The following is an 18,589-nucleotide window of genomic DNA, read 5'->3' as shown; positions in this document are numbered from 1 at the left end:
GTTGAAATGAAGGCGATAAGATTGACATTGTTGAGGGAAAAAAATGATTTGATTCTGATATTCCACAGAAGGATGGTCTTCGGCCCCCTAACCAGCCATTGCTACAATCTCAGTACATGTCACATCTTGGATTAAGTCTTTGCTTTGTTGTGACATACACAGGCAGGCAGAATACCCAGAATTAGACTGACCTCAAGCTGAAAATAACTGCTCACATATATTCTCTTAAAAAGTGACACACCTCCAAACCGCATTTGATATGCAGGATCAGGTCAAATATCTTACAGATTTGTTGAAATTGCACCTTTTTGCCATTCAACAGTCAAGGTAATTTGGGAGGACCACACGCAGGGATAATAACCATCTATTCCAAATGAAAAATGACCACAAAGCGGAGGCAGTTCCAAGGTAGCAACAAGTGCTAGGTCAGAATGTGTTCCTGTCCCAGTGACGCACACTGGTGGCCACGTCAAACCAACCTTCATCACTTCCACCTGCAGGTCTTCATTAAGCGAAGGCGTCACTTTCACGGCATTCAGGATCTGATTGAGCAGCTGCTTCTCATCAGAGTCTGTTTCCATGGATACAAACCTCTCTTCTGACAGCAGCTTCTGTAAAGTGGCACAAGGTAGTGATCACAGATAAGGCAGCAGGGGACAGCCTATTCTTTTGTATCTTATTATGTATCGATGATCGTTTTTCTTACTCAGGAGGTGCGTAGCTGGAGGCCATTAGGAAGGAAAGAAATGCTACATGCCATTAAAAAGAGAAATGCATCCAACATGGGATAAATGGGTTTTGGCAAAGACTTATTCCTGACACTAGATAATTCACTCTAAATGTCAGCAAGTGAAATGCTAATGTGCTGGCCATCTAGGTTATCCAGTGGTGGGGATAAAGGATGAACCTGGCCATGACAACCTAGTGCCACACAGTAGTCTTTCACACATATACCCTTTCTCAATGTAGCTCTGTCACGAAAGGAAAAGGTTTCATATACCACAAGTTCATCTGTCTGATATTTAAATTTTTATTCCCTAATGCAAGCTGTCATTTGTCTAGAAGTTACTCTAGGATGCACAAATCTTAGTATATATCCCATTAGAAAATGATCTCATGGGACCTAAATGAGAAGGGAGTTTTTGCAATGAGGACTCCCAGGAGTCCTGCTCCTAGGACAGCCCTCTGCTACTTCAGGACAGCTTACATTTTTTTATCAAATGCTTCCTTTGGCTGTGTGTAGCCCACCAACCTAACACCCTACTTTTTATCTTTCCCCAGAGGCATGTGAATTAAGTGTCTAGGACATGTGAAGTCAGCCATCAAGTTTCCCAAGGCCTTTTCTTCTCCAGGATGTTTCCTCAACTTCCTTCAAGGGTTCTCCACATGAGAAGGTCTCGCTGTGCTCTCCTGCTCAGAATGTGGCCCCAGGAGTGACTGCAGTACTTCTAGGTGACCTGATATTAAACGTGACTCATAACTTGAGTCACACTCTCAGGTCAAAAGAGTTTAGCTGGTAGTCATGGCATATTTCACACTGACTCACCCTGAAACCCCTAATTCTCACAAGGTTACAATTAAGCTGTTCTCCCCCATTCTGAACTGGTATGGTGGGTTTCTTGAAACCCCAATATAGAACTTTATATTTATCCCTGTCTAATTTATTCTTTCCTGATGCAGCTTAGAGTCACTGCTTGTAAGGAACTTTGGGAATTCAGATCAATCCAGCATGAAGACTCTTCCTTTCACCTTCATGCCACTGCAGATGGGGACAGCAAGCACCCTGGCTTCCTACTCAAGACTCCCTGATGTTGTGCCCAATTCTTTCAAAAGGATGATGTCATATACCTAGGGCAGCTCAGAGTTAAATTTTACATACAAAGTTGTTTTTATATAAAAAAATAAAGACTAGGGAGCTCTGAAATGTGCCTAAAGTTACCAGGTGGTGGGGAGCAGGGCATAGATAGTAACAGGAAGATTCTCAACCCACTAAGTCATCAAGTCATCGAAGTTAACACAAGCCTGTGAAAGCATGGTACTGCAGCTAACAATGTTCCAGGGTTAAAAAAAAATTAAAAAATGGAAAATCCCAAATTGATAAAATACAAGAGAAAAGGGAACAAAAATCAGCAGGTAAAACAAACTCATTATTTTTACAGATGGCCCAGTCATTGCTGGAAAGCAAAAGGTTTTTAATAATCTTATTGACAATTCAAAAATCTCAACTGCTGCTGCATGTTAAAGTATACATCATCTAATTCCAAACCACTGGGAGTAAAAAGAGCTGTCCTCTCTTTCATATGTATTAACTCTTATGAGGTATTAAGGGGCTCTGTGAACTTGGAAAGCTAACTACAAAATTGTCCTTACCGACATGAAAAGACATTGACAAGTGCCACCAATACATAGCCATGAATCCTTGCTGGCCTGGATGTCACAGTCTTTGTCTCTAGAAATCAAACTACTTTAAATACTCAGTGGGTTTATACAGTCATCACCTTCTCACATCACGTTTGGTGTAAAAACAAATGCTCAGAGGGAGCAATGTGTTTAAGCCATCTGACTTATTAAACCAAATTTCTTTTTTCTTCCCAGTCTTAGTCTAGAAACAAGATGAATTAATTCATTCACCAATCTAACAGTAGAATAAAGAACAAAACAAAATCTTTCCAGTTTACCATCAATTCTCATTACACAGAACCACATGTTGAATGTACGTGAGATTTGAGTTGGTATGAATTGGGGTCTCTTTTTCTTGGGATCTCTTAGTCTCCTAAAGGTTGAACCACACAAAAACTAATTCATGTCTTTGTAGGTTAGCTGGGTTTCCATGAATCAATGTTTGACTACAAAGACTCAACCGAATAATTCTGAGCACTAAGAAATTCTGGTGAAGAAAGTCCAATTATTTTCCAGGGCTATTTCAAATTTTTACAGAAATTTTTAAGCAACCTGTGTTTAAAATGTTAGCTATTTACTCTTTCTTTGTCAAAGTGGCCTGTCATTTTCTGTTGCTCCACTGCATTCTGTCAAAGCCATACCTGCATCCCTGCCAAAGCATGTTGGGCCAGTTTCACATTCTTGGATTCCAAAGCCAGCTGGAGAGGCAGCAGACACTTCTCCCTGGCAAACACAGAGATAAGGACAACATGTGAGCTTAGTAAAGCTGGCAGTCAAGTGATATAAGCCTTATGTACCCCCGCCCCCAAACACTGCCACACACATGCACAAAAAGTATAACCAATAATGAAAATGCACATGCACTTTAAAATACCAGGGGAAAAAAAAAGCTGTGTAGAAAGGACAGCATATCTACAGCTGGCCTTCTTAGTAGGGCTTACAGGAAGAGTGAATAGAATTACTTCCACTAGTTAGCATATGGAACATTAATCAATACACCATCCATGAACATGCTTTTCTGTCTTCCCCAGACAATTGAATTGCTCATCTGCTACACCCAAGGTGAACAACCCTAGGAGCATCACATATATAGATTTCTGTGACTTGCTCATAACCCCTTCCTATCTGCGTCATCACCAACCCTCTGCCTCAGCAACGATAATTTGTCAATTCCTCCCTAACTCAAAGTATTCAACTGTATAATCATTTAAAAATATTATCTGCAGTCTCCACCAAGAGGTAGATATATATTTTGTGACAGGTTCATAATCAACACATTTCCATGACAGAAATACATTTGATAAGCAAAAAACCGAATAAACACCAAAACATGGAGAGCTACTTGGCTACTTTAAAGCTTAAAAAAAGAAGAAAGAGATTAAAATATCAGGAGTAAGCCAAAAGTGCTGCAAATACAAAAATATCTTTTAATTATTTAGTCACTCTAAATAATTAAACAATAGACTAAGAATTTTAATCAACTCTTTATTTCTCCATGGAGTTACACTGGCATAACAAAAATGAAATGTTACTTCTGTTTTATCAAGTCCTTCCACCCACAATAAACTATTACGGACCCATTTTTTTTTTCTGTTTATATTTTCAGCAGAAACTTAAAAGATTCATTGACTTTCAGGAGTGTAAGAGCCACAGAGTTAGACTGTGGGATTTCATCTTTGGAGAAATAAGGGTCATTGCTGCAGAACACAATGAGACAGAAAGTTAATTATAGCTCTGATTCCTCCCTGTCCACCCCGCTGCTCAGCTGCTTTTCTGTGGAATCTTCCATCAGTAGCTCCCAACAGATGAAGTGAGAGACAGACACTCCCTGATGCCGGCCACAAAGACTGACCTGACAGCACATAGAAGAACACTCCCCTTCCGAGTCCTTCTCCCGTCTCCCCTCCCCAGCTCAGTGTCACAATGTCCATTTTTATATGAAACTGGTCAACACCACAGCTACTTTTCATTGGACACGTCCTCTGACAGATGGATAAATCACCCAACTCTGTTACTTCCAAGTTGGGTGACCATGACTTTGTCACTGCTAGTATTGTCAACTTGTCACAGTTACAAGGCAAATGCTGCTGTCCAGTTAGAGAAGGAAAAGCTGATTTTTCCAAATTGGTCTCTTGTTCTATCGTAACCAATTTATTAGCCTGGAGAAGTTAACTGGGAGGTTAAATGCTCAGTGAGAAGTAGGAATAATGGGCATAGCAGAAACAGCATCGAGGTTCACCTGAAAACCCCTGGGGGGGGAAAAATCAAATTTCGAACAGGATTAATCCACTGTGAAAGAACTTTCACCCTTAATTTGGAGTCAGATCTGCCAATGACAGAAGAGTAACAAGGAGGAGGCCCAGAGGCCCTAAACTCTCACAGTTTAATAGCCTGGAGCAGGAGAAATCCATTAGGTAGCTATAGGCTAAAAATATACAAGTTTTACATAGTAATCACCAAGGGTACCCAGCAAGAGTGGATGCCACATTTGGCAGCAACAGGATCCGGTTGGAAATATGCAACCTCTTGACCCTTGGAAAGCAGCCCGGGGTTTGTATAGGAACAACTGAACATCCATATTATCCTGCCATTGGCATTAGTAACCCTGGAGACCCTCATTCCACTTTGTTATCAGGTGATTGATGTTGCTGTCCTGAGGCCAGGTTGCTGACAAATGCCAGGACGGCCAAGTTGCACCATGCCTTCAGGGGATGCCACCGAGCTGCTCCCCATTCCAGGAATGGTCATCATGAAGGCCAGGTGGAGTTTGTTCAACTAGATTTTGGATAAGTTGAAAGGTATCTGTGTTCAGTGGAAAGACAATGGGCTGTGGAATCATCCAGACCTGGAATCATCTGAACCATTTAGAGGGTGTGCAATCTCATCAAGACACTTAAAATGCTGGTGTGTCTTAATCCTTCTTAACCCTAGAAAAGGAATCTTAAGATCAACCCTCATTCCTTAGAGTGAGGAGTGCACAGAGCACATCCCAGGGATGGCAAATTTTTCTGTAAAAAGCCAGGTAATGACTGTTATAGCTCTAGACTACATGTTTAGACTGGGTAATTCATATGGTCTCTGACCCAACTACTCAGCTCTGCTGAGGCACAGAAGCAGTCATGGACAATAAATAAAGCAACAGCATGGCTATGTTCCAAAATAACTAGAAAATGGGCAAAGGTCTACAGGCTGTCCAGCCCTCACACAGACAACATGCCCAACACAGATCATGATTTTCAGCATAGGATGAGCAGATCAAATCATTTCATGTATGCAGAAAGCTTCTGCACAGGACATGGGGTTAACTGTCTTTGGAGGGTTTAGCAAAGCCAATTAGAGCTCCAAGATTTCTCTTAGAAAACAAATGCTTTGAAGAATTATCACTATAAACAGATTTCTTTGGGGTACTAAACAAAGGCACTGCATCCATTGGCCATCCATTCAACTAACTTTTGAGTGCTTACTGAGTACCAGGCACCACATTGGGTACTGAGGAAGATCTAGATAAGATTAAGACAGAACAGGTACTTGCTTTCATTTGTATTCATGGAATGAAAGAGAAAACTAGCATGTATTACTTTTTGTGTTTAGTATTATTATCACTACAATCCCAAAGCATTCATTCCTACCCTTGTTTCACATTTGAGAAAAGTGTGAGTTCAGAGAAGTTTTGGAGGCTGCCCAAGGTCACACAGATAACATGCATTAGCGGCAATTCAAATCTAAATCTATCTGACATCCCAAACCAAGTTCCTCTGAACCTCAAAATTTCAGAGCCCAACTAAAATAAACGTGTCTGACCTTTCTTTAGATCATGGACACCAAAATACCTGGCAAAAGACCTTCTGTCTAGAGGAGGGCATATATCATTTCCAGGGGACTAGGGGGCCTCCAAACACCAATTCCACATGGATCCCAAGTTAAGAGTCCCCCCATCCTTAGGGGAAAGGACTTTGCCCAACACGGTGGAAAGTGCAGGGTCTGTAGCGAGTGGAGGGCTGTGTTCCTTGGCCTGTCTGGACTCTGCTAAGATGGCCTTTGAAGTGGTTTTATACTGGGCCCTGGGCAGAAAGGTAGCTTCCTGCATTCCTGTTGTGAGTGCACAGAGTGGAGGGGAAATGACTGACTCTCCTCAGTAGCCAAGGCCTCTCATCCCTCCCCATCCCCCAAAGTAGGGTCATCAGCCTCAGATATGGACTTCAACTGGGAAGTAACACATGTAGAAATAAATAAAACTCACGAGGGCGTAACGGATCTCCTCATCTGCCCTGTGATATCATAAAAGCCCTCCTGCCTTCACTTCTTAAAAGTGATTTTAATGAAGGAGAATAACAGGCCTGTTAATTGGGTCTCAGGATGGGATTTATAATAAAGATGCAACAAGGCCCTCAGTCCCCCTTGCACATACTGTATGGAATAAATCATCTTTTGATCTTTCTGGATGCTCCCTCATTGGGAAAAGGGCACGCGGAAAACCAACAGTCAATTACATCTAGTGATTTTTTTATGCAAAGGCATGTGCAAATTCACTCTTGCCTAATTAAATAAAGGCAGTGGCCCCGGGGTTTCGTGTTCTGACATGCCTTTATCTCTTAAAGAAGAATAATTAGCAGGCTGCATATTCACGAGAAAGACATTATCCTGTGACACTGTGTCTCATCGGGTCAAGGAGACTGAACCTGTTTCCTTAGCTTCACTGTCACAGTTCACGGACCATCTTTATTAGATTGGAAAATAGCAAAGGAGAACATAGGAGATGTTAAAATAGGAGAACAGGGGAAGAGTTAGGATTTACCAGTTATTACCTATTAATATGAGCACAAACAAAAACTGCAAGTAAAACCAAAGATATTTCTGAATGTTTGTCTGATTCTTTTTTGATGCATGGGGTAGGAAGGAGCTGGAAGGTATCATACGTTTGCAAGGGCTGCTTACACTCTATAATTCTAGGATTCTATGAGCTAAGTCATTTATTAATCACTGTCTGATGCTAACGCATAACCATGGTTCTGATTGACATCAGTGGCTTATACGTAAAATGTACCCAGCCACACACATTTGTAGTTATCATTTTATCTGATTATAACTTTTAAAGGTAGAGATTTGCTGTGGTTTGAACATTTTTTGTTCTCACCAAAACTCATGTTGAGGTTTGGTCTTCAAAGCAGTGGTATTGGGAGATGGGACCTGGTGAGAAGTGTGTGGATCATGGTGATGGGGCCTTCCTGTATGGATTTATGCCATCTTTCAGGAGTGAGTTCTGCTCTCTAGGGACTCGGTGAGCTACTGTAAGAGAGGGTAGTGATAAAGCAAGTTCAACCTCATGCCCTTCCATCTGCAGGTGCCCACTTGTCCTTATGGACTTCCCTACTACTAGAGACATGAGATGAAATACACCTCATTGCTTTATAAATTACCTAGTCTCAGGCATTCTGTTGTATAAACAGAAAACAGACTAAGACAAGGTTTAACTGTCAACAAAACTGAAACTAAGAGAAATTAGATTTCTTGCCCAAGGTCACATATCTGTAAGTGACAAAGCCATGATCTAGATGTAGCTCTTACATTTATCAAACTTGTGTCCTCAAGGCTACATCACATGCTTATGCCAACAGAGGGCTCTATCAATGATGGTGTATGTCACACTACTATAAACATCTGCTAGGTCAGAAATGGAGACAGGCATCAAACAGGTAATGTAAATCATCTTATTTAGAGGGAAAATTCGTGAACCAATGTGTGTTATATTTGACAGTGTGGCATTAAGAGAAGTTATAGGATATTTGGATGAGTGGAAAAATTTTCGCTGTGGTGGGTTCAAGCCTCAACCATCCTATTCCCAGTCCTCATGACCTTTCCCAGTTTGAGAACAGAAGGGTTTTCACCCCTGCTGCCATTGCGACTCTCAGGATGCTATCATTCATGTTTACGAATATGGATGGTGTAAACAGCTTGTACCAACATTAGTAAACTTTATTGATTAAGCTTTTAAAAATTTGATTCCATTGAGCCAATTGGAACTAAATTGTTCTTTAATTTTCTCTAGAGTGCAGTTAAAATATTTCCATTTTATTTCTATTCTCATGAAATTATTTTTATCAGAGTCAATCCTTTTCTTTCATATTTCAAAACAAAGATTTGATTCACCTACAAGGAACTATTTTAGGCCTTAGGGATATAGCTGGGAACAACCTAAAATCCATTTTCTCCTGCAAGCTTTCAAGATTCCTCAGCCAACCTATTGCAGTTATTAAGTTGAGCATCATTTTTGTAAGTTGGAACATTGGCAATTTTAAGTGATTCAATCTAGTAAAGAGAAACCTAAAAATATAATATGGTTAGGTTCCTATGTAGCTTAGGAAATAAACTTTTATTATCTACCATTTTCTTATAAAAGGCTGAAATATTCTTTAAAGAAATCCAAAGAGTACAAGAGGATATAACAACAATGGAAATCATTAGGGTATTACTCAGATGGAGCTTAGCTAAATGTTGACAGTGGATTTTTCTAGATAGGAGTCTTTTATATATATATATATATATATATATATATATATATATATANATATATATATATATATATATATATATATATATATATATATATTTCTTTGATACAAATAGAATATATATGTATAAGCTTTACATAATAACTCTAGAGTATACTTGCATAATCTGAAGAAAATATTTTCTTAAAGCCACTAAGACTGGACTTCTCACAAAACCACCACAGCATTTCCTTTTCCTGCTCAGCTCAAAAAAGTAAGTGAATTCACCTTTATAGACACAAAATACTATGTAAAAACTCATTTTCTTCCACTTCTTTCTGAAACTTACATCAACAGTTTACATATTCTTTATAACAAATAGACCTGTTGATCTGTCTGGAAAGTTCTGTTCACATTACAGGTCTCACTATGCTAATTGATTTGGTTTTGTAATAAGAGGACGGCTGCAAGAAGAATGCTTATCAATCATCTGAAGAATTTTCAATACTAGATTTTTATCTCTACTATTTGATACATCTATTTTTTAAATAGCTGCAAAAAATCTGCGGAATAAATACCAAAATATTATTATATTGTCATGAAAGGACAATGGATTTAACTTTTTTCATCTGATATTCTTACAATACTTAAAAATGTAAAACACTACAGGTCAACAAGATAATTTGTAAGGAAAAACAAATTTCTGTTCATTTTTAAAAATCTAATGATGGGTTAAGGGTTGGTATTTTCATCTGCAATCTAGTATTATCGATATTGATATTTTTATCATAAGATATACATTCTATATAATCATGGAGAAAAAAACTAATTTTTTAAACTTGAGAGGGAGAAGGTGATATGACATCTTTATTAACCCTAACAGAAGTTGTTCTAGAATTTATTTTTTTTTTACAAATATTGAGCACGTATGAAGTGCCAGACACTGAATTTAGCACTGAGTATAGAACAAAGGAAAACCAGGTACCATTCCTGTCCAAGATAGAGACAAATATAAATACACCTTTTAAAAACAAACAAAAGGTAAAATTCCTGAGAAGCATTAACAGTAAGACCATTTAAAGGTTGGCTGAGCTTGTAAAGAGGAGCAAATGCATTAAAAATTTCAAAGCAAGTGGACATTCACTTTGTGTTGGACACATATTGGCCTTTTCCTCTTGGTCAAGAATCTGCCCCTTTCCACCAAAGGATTCCTGGTATAAGGGAAGGTAGTGATAGAAGTACCATTTATCAAAACCTCCAGTGTGTGGGTGTTACACTAAGGGCTTAGTCATATAATCCCATTTAATAACTCTCCCAACAATCCAATGAAAAGGAACAAATATTATCAGCATTTATTGATGAGGGAATTGAGAGGAAGAAGATTTACCTCTGCACAAGAAGCAGAGCGTGCACTGAGCCCCAAGGCCATACTCCCCCAGTACGCAGCCATGATGCTCACCATTTGTCAGTCTAAATGGTGTTCCAAAGATGGGTTAAGCTGTTTATACATAGCAAGCAGGGGAAAGATCTTTGATCAATAAACTCCTTTCTTTCCATCCATCCTTCCATTTCCTCACTTAAGGTCCAAACTAGTCATATTCTCACCAACTTTCCCATTTCCCACTGTGATGCACAGTAACCTGTTCCTCCCCTCCATCAACACACCCAACAATTCATCAGAGAATCAACTCCCATGGCACCATGGAAAATTTTTGTTAAGATTTTTATAAAAAACACTTTATCAATATCTATCAAGAGCTTAAAAACATTAATATGCTCTGAAATGAGTTTTTTTAACTAGGAAAATTCTCTAAGGAAATAGGCTGCAAAGTTTTATACAAAGATTTTTATTTCAGTTTTATTCATAAGGTTAGATAAATTATGGTACATTTGTAGAATGGAATAATATGCAATAAAAATTGCATCACTTAGGGAATAATAACAGGAGAAAAAAGTCTGTTGTACATGTAAAGTACAGATGCAATTTTTAAAACTATTTTGAGTTTGGGATGGGGTTTTGGCTCAGTGCTGGAGCATTTGCCTAGCATGTGTGAGGCCCTGGGTTTGATTCTCAGCACCACATATAAATAAATAAATTAAATAAATGCCTAAGGACAACTAAAAAAAAATTAGAAAAAAAGATTGGTTAGATCCACAGATGCAGAATTCACATAGAGGACTTTTTTTTTTTTTTTTTTAGAAATCAAGAATAAATTAATAAGTAAAAGGAAAATCAGAATAGAAGGAGAATAGGAGGGAGGAGTGAAGGGAAGTGAGGGAAGAAAAGGGACTGAAATAAAATCAAATTCCATGCATGTATAATTTTGTTAAAATGAATCTAACTACCATGCATAATTAGAATGCTCTAATAAAAAAGAAAAGGCTTAGTGCGTGCCCCACAAACAAAACAAATAAACAAACAAACAAAAAAAAAAAACAAAGCAAAAAAACCCAAAAAGTGTTTAGCAGAAGAAAAAAAGAAATAAGGAAAGGAAAAGAAAAGAAAGAAAGAGGGAAAAGGGAAGTTAGCCCTATCCTGCATTCACGCGCTCCACCTCTCATTCAAGGCTCTCGGCCTGGAACCCCAAGCGCTGAGCTTCCCATTCTGGCCTCAGTCTCCCCTAAACCCTCCTGAACTTCCTCCTGGCTCACTTCATCTTTTCTGTTGTCACCACTCTTCCCACTTTATTGAAAAAGGGGCCCCATTCCTGGAATATCTTCGCTCTCTCTTTCCTCTAGAAAAATTTCCTTACCATCTTTCCGATACTTACTGAATTCTTTTTTTTTTTTCCCTAAAGTCTTCCTCACCCAAACTGGGCTTGCTTATGATCCTAAAGTACAGTTATCTTAGTCACATATATAATTTAAAGTCAGGAGGCTTAATTTAACCTTGCTTCCATTTCTGTGACATGTTTTCCTACAAGCAGGCCTGCGGGCTCGGGTGGGAAAATCATAGCAGCATGGCACACGCCTATGCAAATTGCTTTGCCCGGCCCGTGGATCATGAAACCACATGCATTTTGTTTCTTAATGATTGTTCATGATGAAAACACTCCAGCTGGCAAGCGAGAGTCAGGCTCTGCCCAGAATCTCCAGCAGGAGGGCAGTACCTCTGCTATGGAGTGCAAGCAGAAACAAACAGCAAGACTTCTCACTCTCATACTGCAATCTTAGCAAAGAAAAGCAAATCAACTGGACACAAACAACCATCTTTTTTCACGTGCTGGTAACCTTCTACAAAATGTGGAGCTGCTTCTTGAAAAACGGCAACTCTGTGGCATACATATCTTTCAGAAAAGTCTATGCAATCAAAGACAGGTTTAACTTTAAAACAAAGAATAATACTAATTGCTTTGATTTTTAAAAAATGTGATTTCATGTCCAATTCATGACTAGCTTACTAAAGCTCACAAATAATACATGTACACATTTATTAGAGTATCTTATGCATTAAAAATTATGACAGCAAAATGGTAGGCTAAATGTAAAGGAACATTTTTCTGTGAAGTTCAAATTGCCAAGGTTTGGGGTGTAAGTCAGTGATAGAATTCATGCTTAGCATGTCCTAGGCCGTGGGTTCCATCTCCAGCAGTAGGACCAAAAACATAAAAATTTAAAGTTGTATCAAAATGCCTTATAATCCAGTCCCATCTGTTATCATATCAACACAACTGTCCAAACCAAAATGCTATTCCTAAATGACTAAAAATCCATTTGTGGAAAGAATTTTAGTAATAAATAGCTCATTCTTTAATAATATTTATTTTGCCTGCTATTTGTCCGGGCAGTGTAATGTTAGACTATAACAATGAATATGACACCCAGCTCCTGTCCACATGGACCCTATGGGAGGTGACAGCAAATATAATGTGCAAACACAAGAACAAGGTCAAGACACTTGGGTGGTTGGTAGACAGAACCAACTAGAAGAGTAGAATGAAGGTGAGGCAGATCCTGGAAAAATGAAAGTATCTTCACAGACAAGGTGTTATTCATTTGGCCTTGAGATAAAGGGGACAGAATGAGATTCACTCAGCCGTGAGAAGAAGAGAAAAAGGACATTCCTGGCTGAGATTGCAAGTGAAAGGTACAGAGTGGGTCTGTGGAACAGCCCACGTCCTACTGTGACCAGATGGGGAAGTCATGGTGGAAGCTTGACGAGAACCGAGTTTGACAAGGTAGACATGAGCCAGAGTGTGAAGGGTCTTGTGTGTCACCCCAGAGAGACTGGCTGGGAGCCAGTTAACAATTAGGAGCTAATGGGAGATTTTTAATCAAGGGAATAAGGTGATCTCTGGCATTTTTTTACAAAATGTACCTGTTACTACAATGTAGAGAATGAACAGAAAAGTAGAATAGGACAGAAAAAAAATTTGGGAAGAAATCCAATTCAAATTTAGGCTCTGCCATTTACAATCTGTGCCCTAAGTGTTTCACCTGTTCAGTCCTTATTTTCTCCACCTAAAAATATGGAACAAATATTACCTACCTCAGGAAGTGTTGCAAAGACTAGATAAGCAACTATATTAGTTAAATATAATATTTATAGCACTCCTGAAGGCCCCTGGCCCACTCCCTTTTCTAACCACACTTGCTCCACCAGGTGTCTCCTGGGCACAGACAAGGACACCTCAGCCTGCAGGCCAATGTCAGTCATAACCCCTGCAGACAGCTGCTCAGGCCGAGACCTCAGGCCCAGTGAACCACAAACCTGTGGTACCATCTACCTCCTGAAAAAGCAGTGTCAGAGACCCTGCATAGCATGAACAAGGAGTTCTGAGGTCTCAAGCACCTCAGTGTGATCTGGGAGTAGGGAAGACCTTGGGTGGAAACACTTCCTTGGCCTTCAGGAGAGTGAGGATGATGACCCCACAACATGGGCCCAGGGCAGGGCCCCACCTCACTTAGGTCTTAAGGTAGCACTAACACTCAGCACATTGTACATACACAACAAAGGATCACCACAGTACTTTCACATACTGTCACAATTATCTTGCTATTAGAGTTTTGTTGTTGTCATTGTTATTAACCAAAGGCAGGGAAGCTGGAGGAAGGACTCCATTCTGCTAGATGGACACAGCACTGAAGGTGTGATATATTTTGGTGCCTGCATTCAAAAATGGAAAGGAGGAGACAGAACCCAGAGACAACATGAGACAGGGTAGAGATGACCTCGTGGAAGAACAGACTGGAGGAAGTTAACAGGGACAATTAATGACTCTATTTTTGTACATTTAGAGTTTAAATTCCTTTAGGCATCCATGTATAAGGGGTAAACAACTGGATGCATTGGTCAGGAGCTCAGGATAGATTTGGAAGTTGTCCATCCAAAAATGGTAGCTGAAGCCTAGAAAGTGAATGAAACTACCAAGGGAAAGAACAAGGTAGAGGGTAAAAGATGGAGCTCTGTGCAAATGAGAGTGCAGAGGAAAGGATGTCAGCAAAGAAGTGAGAGGAGGTTGTGGTGCTCAGGAAGAAGGCTGTCCTGAGATACCCTCACTTGGTGCTGGTACTCACCAGTCATTGAGTGCCCACTCTGTGCAGGCATTTGGACTACTCATACATGATCTCATGTAATTTAGTCCTTACAACACTACATGATAGGTGACTCCTTCTATGTTACCAATGAGCTAACCAGCTCAGAGACAGTTGACTGTCTACCTACGAGAAAGCATCAGGTACTGCTGGAAGATTTGTAACACTGATGCTAAAAATCAGGAAAAACTGGGAACATTCTGGTCACTGCTCTGGGGGAAGAGGCGTGGAGTGGAAGAGAGGGGATATGCCTTTCCATCAGAGGCAGCTGTGAGCCAGAAATTGTCCCATTGTGTTATCTCATTTGATCCTCACTGGGGCAGTGGGCATTGCAATGTCAGTTTCACAGCCCAAGACATGGAAGCTCCCAGAGTCTTGTACCCATGACAGAGCAGGTAAATGGGGTGCATCCAGACTCAAATGTAGAGCTATATGACACTAAAGCCTACACCGTTTCCCTAGCAACACATCCTGTCCCCCAAGAGAACAAAGGCTAACCTGAAAGGCAAAGGCATCCCCAACGCGGAAATAAGCACAGGCACCCCTGGACATTCACCAATGTAATAAAAAATTTTACTCATTCAGATTATTTATGCTCTCCCCTCCAGACCAGCTAATGTATAACAGCCAATGCAATAATCCCCATTTTTCTCCAAGGGTCAGGACAATTAGGAACTACCTATATCTGGCCCATGTGTCCAAAACATAGAAGAATCTGGATCCTTCATCTACAGCAATAAAATGCTCATCATCAAATCATTAAATTCAGCCTCAGATGTCAAAGCTAAGTATCAGGCCAGTTTGAATACGTGGGAAAGCCAAGGGCAGTACCTCAAGGCTTCATCTCTGGTGCTGGGATCAACTGCACCAGTCAATCATTCACCAAACACACACTTGGTGCTTTTAAGCCTCACCTTCTCTCATTTACACACCCATCTGTCCATCCTTACAAATGCTACATCCTTCTTCCTTCTGCTCATCCCTACTGGTATTCCCAGAGCCCCTCCTGGGAGAGTTGGTATCTCCCTAACTCCATGGCACCGGATATGGTGGCTGGTTATACAGGGGGTTAGCAACAGTGTGAACTTACTATGTGTGTGTGGAGGGGCATATTAACCCTCCTTGGTTAATTGACTAAACGTCCTTGTGAAATCCACTAAGCAAGTGAATGGCCATTCAAGCTCATATCTCAATGGTATACTAAATTTAAAATCTTACGCCATATCTTCAAGGAGGAGGAGCTCTTTAATATTTTAAGCCAATTTTTGACCCATTGTCAAAACAATTAAAACAAAAAAAATATTAAAATAACTTTTCCCAAGTTAATTGGTTGAATTTTAATAGTCCTTAAAGAATCCTTAATGAGGCTGGGTGTGGTGGGGCATGTCTGTAATCCCAGTGGCTCTGGAGGCTGAGGAAGGAGGATCACAAATTTAAAGCCAGCCTCAGCAACTTAGTGAGGACCTAAGCAACTCAGCAAGATCCTGTCTCTAAAATAAAAATTTTAAAAAGGGCTGGGAATGTGGCCCTATGGGGTTCGATCCTCGATAACAAAAAACAAAAAACAAAAAGAAAAAAGAAAGAAAAAAAAACTTTGATAACTTTAGAAAACATTTTTAATATAAAACTGAGGGAAAGTAGCAAGTTAAAAAATATTAGCATGTGTCCCAATTTCCATTAGACACACACAGAAGAAAACAAACCAAATGTCAGATTCGTTATGTCTGGGTGATGTAACTTTGGTATTCAGTAGTCAAAGGTGAGTTGCTAGATTGTACCAGTTAGCCAGGGGCAAGCCATCTTCTCAAAGCCTACATCTCCTCATCTATAATGTGGGAGGTAATGAGACCTATGGCATAGTTCAAGTGACAAGACATTGTGCTTTTTAGGCTTTCTATGGTGAGAACATTCTCAGTTCACAACCTGACATTATTCTTTTCACAAGCATGTCATTTGTGTGTGTGTGTGTGTGGGGGGGGGTGTCTTAATTTCTAAATAATTTTAAACCATTGTGCTTCATACCACAGGCCAAACTGAAACTCATTACATGGTGAGCTATAGTTTCTGTCATCTGTGACGAAGTCTACAGTTCTTCCTCCATAGACCTCAAAAGTCCTTTTCAGCCATCTACTTATAGAAAGAACTCCCACTAAGTAATTCATCTTGGCAAGAAACATCAGACAGAGAACAACGTTGTAAAATTTTATTTTCCAATAAGTGGCGACTTTTCCCAGCAGAAGTATATGTGTGGTGTTTCAGCTATTGACTATCCCAGATTCTGCACAGCAAGCACTTTTCAAAAATAGGCCTTGGGCGAGAGCCAGAGACAGAGAGGTTGATTTGCTTCCTCATTAGCTTCCTACTTTAAACATATCACACACTCCACACCACCCCCAACCTGCACTATCAGCTACCTAAGATCTCTATGCACCTGCCAAAAAGGTAGCGTCGGGTCTGGCACTGTCTGATGCAAAGACAAGACTGTATTTCTCAGGACAAACTTAGTTCTAAGGGTTGGAGGGCTTGTTTGGACACTTCTCCTCTGCCTGTTTGAAGCTGCCTCACACACACTCACCCAAAGGCCACCATATTGGTAGTGATGCCTGCTTTTCTCCCCTAGGGTAGTATCCAACCTACTGTGGGGCTGTGTGACCTCTCTAAATAAGACATGTGCTGCAAGGAAAACAAATATGTCCAGTATTTTTTCTTTACACATTGGAGAAAAAGAAAAAAAAAACAGTAGCAGATTATTCTCTCAGTGCAACGATTAAAGACCAAAGACAGTAAAACACACACAGTGAGAGGTGCCTGACAACAATCTCAAGCCAGGGTTCGAAAACGGAGCTGCAGAGGCTGATGGGGTGTGACCCTCCTTATCGTGGGGGATGTAAGTCACCTGGCCATTCAGACCTGCCAGAGTTCACAAGAGCAAATGTAGCACAGCCATTCACACAAGCTTGTCTGAAGAGCCTACATCCAGAGACTCAGTGAGTTTGCTAAGTACACCCAGGGTGCCCACAAAATCAGAGAAAAACAAGCCAAGATCCTGAAGGGGATGAAGATGTTCACCTGGAGAAAAGTGGAATTTGCCAATAAATTTATGTAGTGTTCAAGAACGTTGAACACCATAAACATTATTCTGTAATAATTGTCTTCTTGACCAAATCCTATTGTGAAGACACTTCCAGTTAAGGAAAGGTGCATCTCCTTCCACAAGAGGAGGAAAAAAAAAAACGTATCCTTACCCATTTTCTTTTCTAATACTAATGGGAGGAAAACTAAGAGTAAATGGTTCCGTCTCCGAATCATCCTGCCTGCTGTGCAGCTGCCTTGTTACCAGGGTAACCTGACACACGACTGGCAACAGGGTAAGCTGAGCTGGTCCACAGTGTTCTTCCCACTGTGTCAGAGGCACCGAGCAGGCACACTTGCTCCAGCCTCAGAGAGCAAGAACATACCCAGCAGGATGTGCTGGGAAATAAACATTCCTGCTCAAGTTTTGGGGCATTCACTCACTGCCACTCTATACAGCCACACCAGGTGGCATTCCCTCTCCTCAGGGACCAGTGGGACCCCATAGCCTTATGCAGTCCGGATTCCAGCTGTTGGTCCCAGAAGAGAGCCAGAGCTTCCCCTGCTGGTGCCACTGAAAGAGGAGTATCTGAGCAGGGAGCCCCCTGCTCTGGTTTAAGTAGGACAGCACTAAGGGAGGCCATTAGTACCATGAGAGGCAACGGGGTCTGTTAAGGAACTGCCCGACTCCAGGAGACGATGGTGGTTTGGTTTTGGCCAACAAACCTGCAGCCTAATCCTGGCAGGTTCCTCAGCTTTCCCTGGAGCTCAGCTTCTCTACTGAGCAGGAGATAGAGCTCTGAAAGCAAATTCTTTACAGAATACAAGGAATACACAGTGGGAAGAGGCTCTGGAAGGAGTCCTCATCTCATGTCCTGACTCGCACACTTTATTTTTATTTTTAATTTTTTATTGTGGGTTGTTCACAACATTACAAATTTCTTGACATATCATATTCCACACTTTGATTCAAGTGGGTTATGAACTCCCACCTTCACCCCATACACAGATTGCAGAATCACATCAGTTACACATCCATTGATTTACATATTGCCATACTAGTGTCTGTTGTGCTCCGCTGCCTTTCCCATCCT

General features: G+C 40.4%; 1 protein-coding gene across 3 annotated transcripts in view; it reads right to left on the bottom strand.

Moving 5' to 3' along the window:
- Positions 1 to 18,589, bottom strand: part of Arfgef3 (ARFGEF family member 3) — a 167,730-nt gene that overhangs the window by 119,416 nt on the left and 29,725 nt on the right. For 2 of the 3 annotated variants that reach the window (XM_048798842.1, XM_015501659.2), the window contains exons 3-4: positions 3,042 to 3,123; positions 480 to 611 (exon numbers count right to left, since the gene is read on the bottom strand). In XM_048798842.1, coding sequence (XP_048654799.1) covers positions 480 to 611; positions 3,042 to 3,123 — 214 coding nt within the window. Of the gene's footprint in view, positions 1 to 479; positions 612 to 3,041; positions 3,124 to 4,252; positions 4,741 to 18,589 lie in introns of those variants that run through there. The other variant, XM_048798849.1, reaches the window with a different exon arrangement.

Source organism: Marmota marmota, unplaced genomic scaffold (assembly GCF_001458135.2).
Source record: "Marmota marmota marmota unplaced genomic scaffold, marMar, whole genome shotgun sequence".
In the NCBI taxonomy this organism is placed as follows: Eukaryota; Metazoa; Chordata; class Mammalia; order Rodentia; family Sciuridae; genus Marmota; species Marmota marmota.
This window is presented reverse-complemented; position numbering and strand designations above follow the sequence as displayed.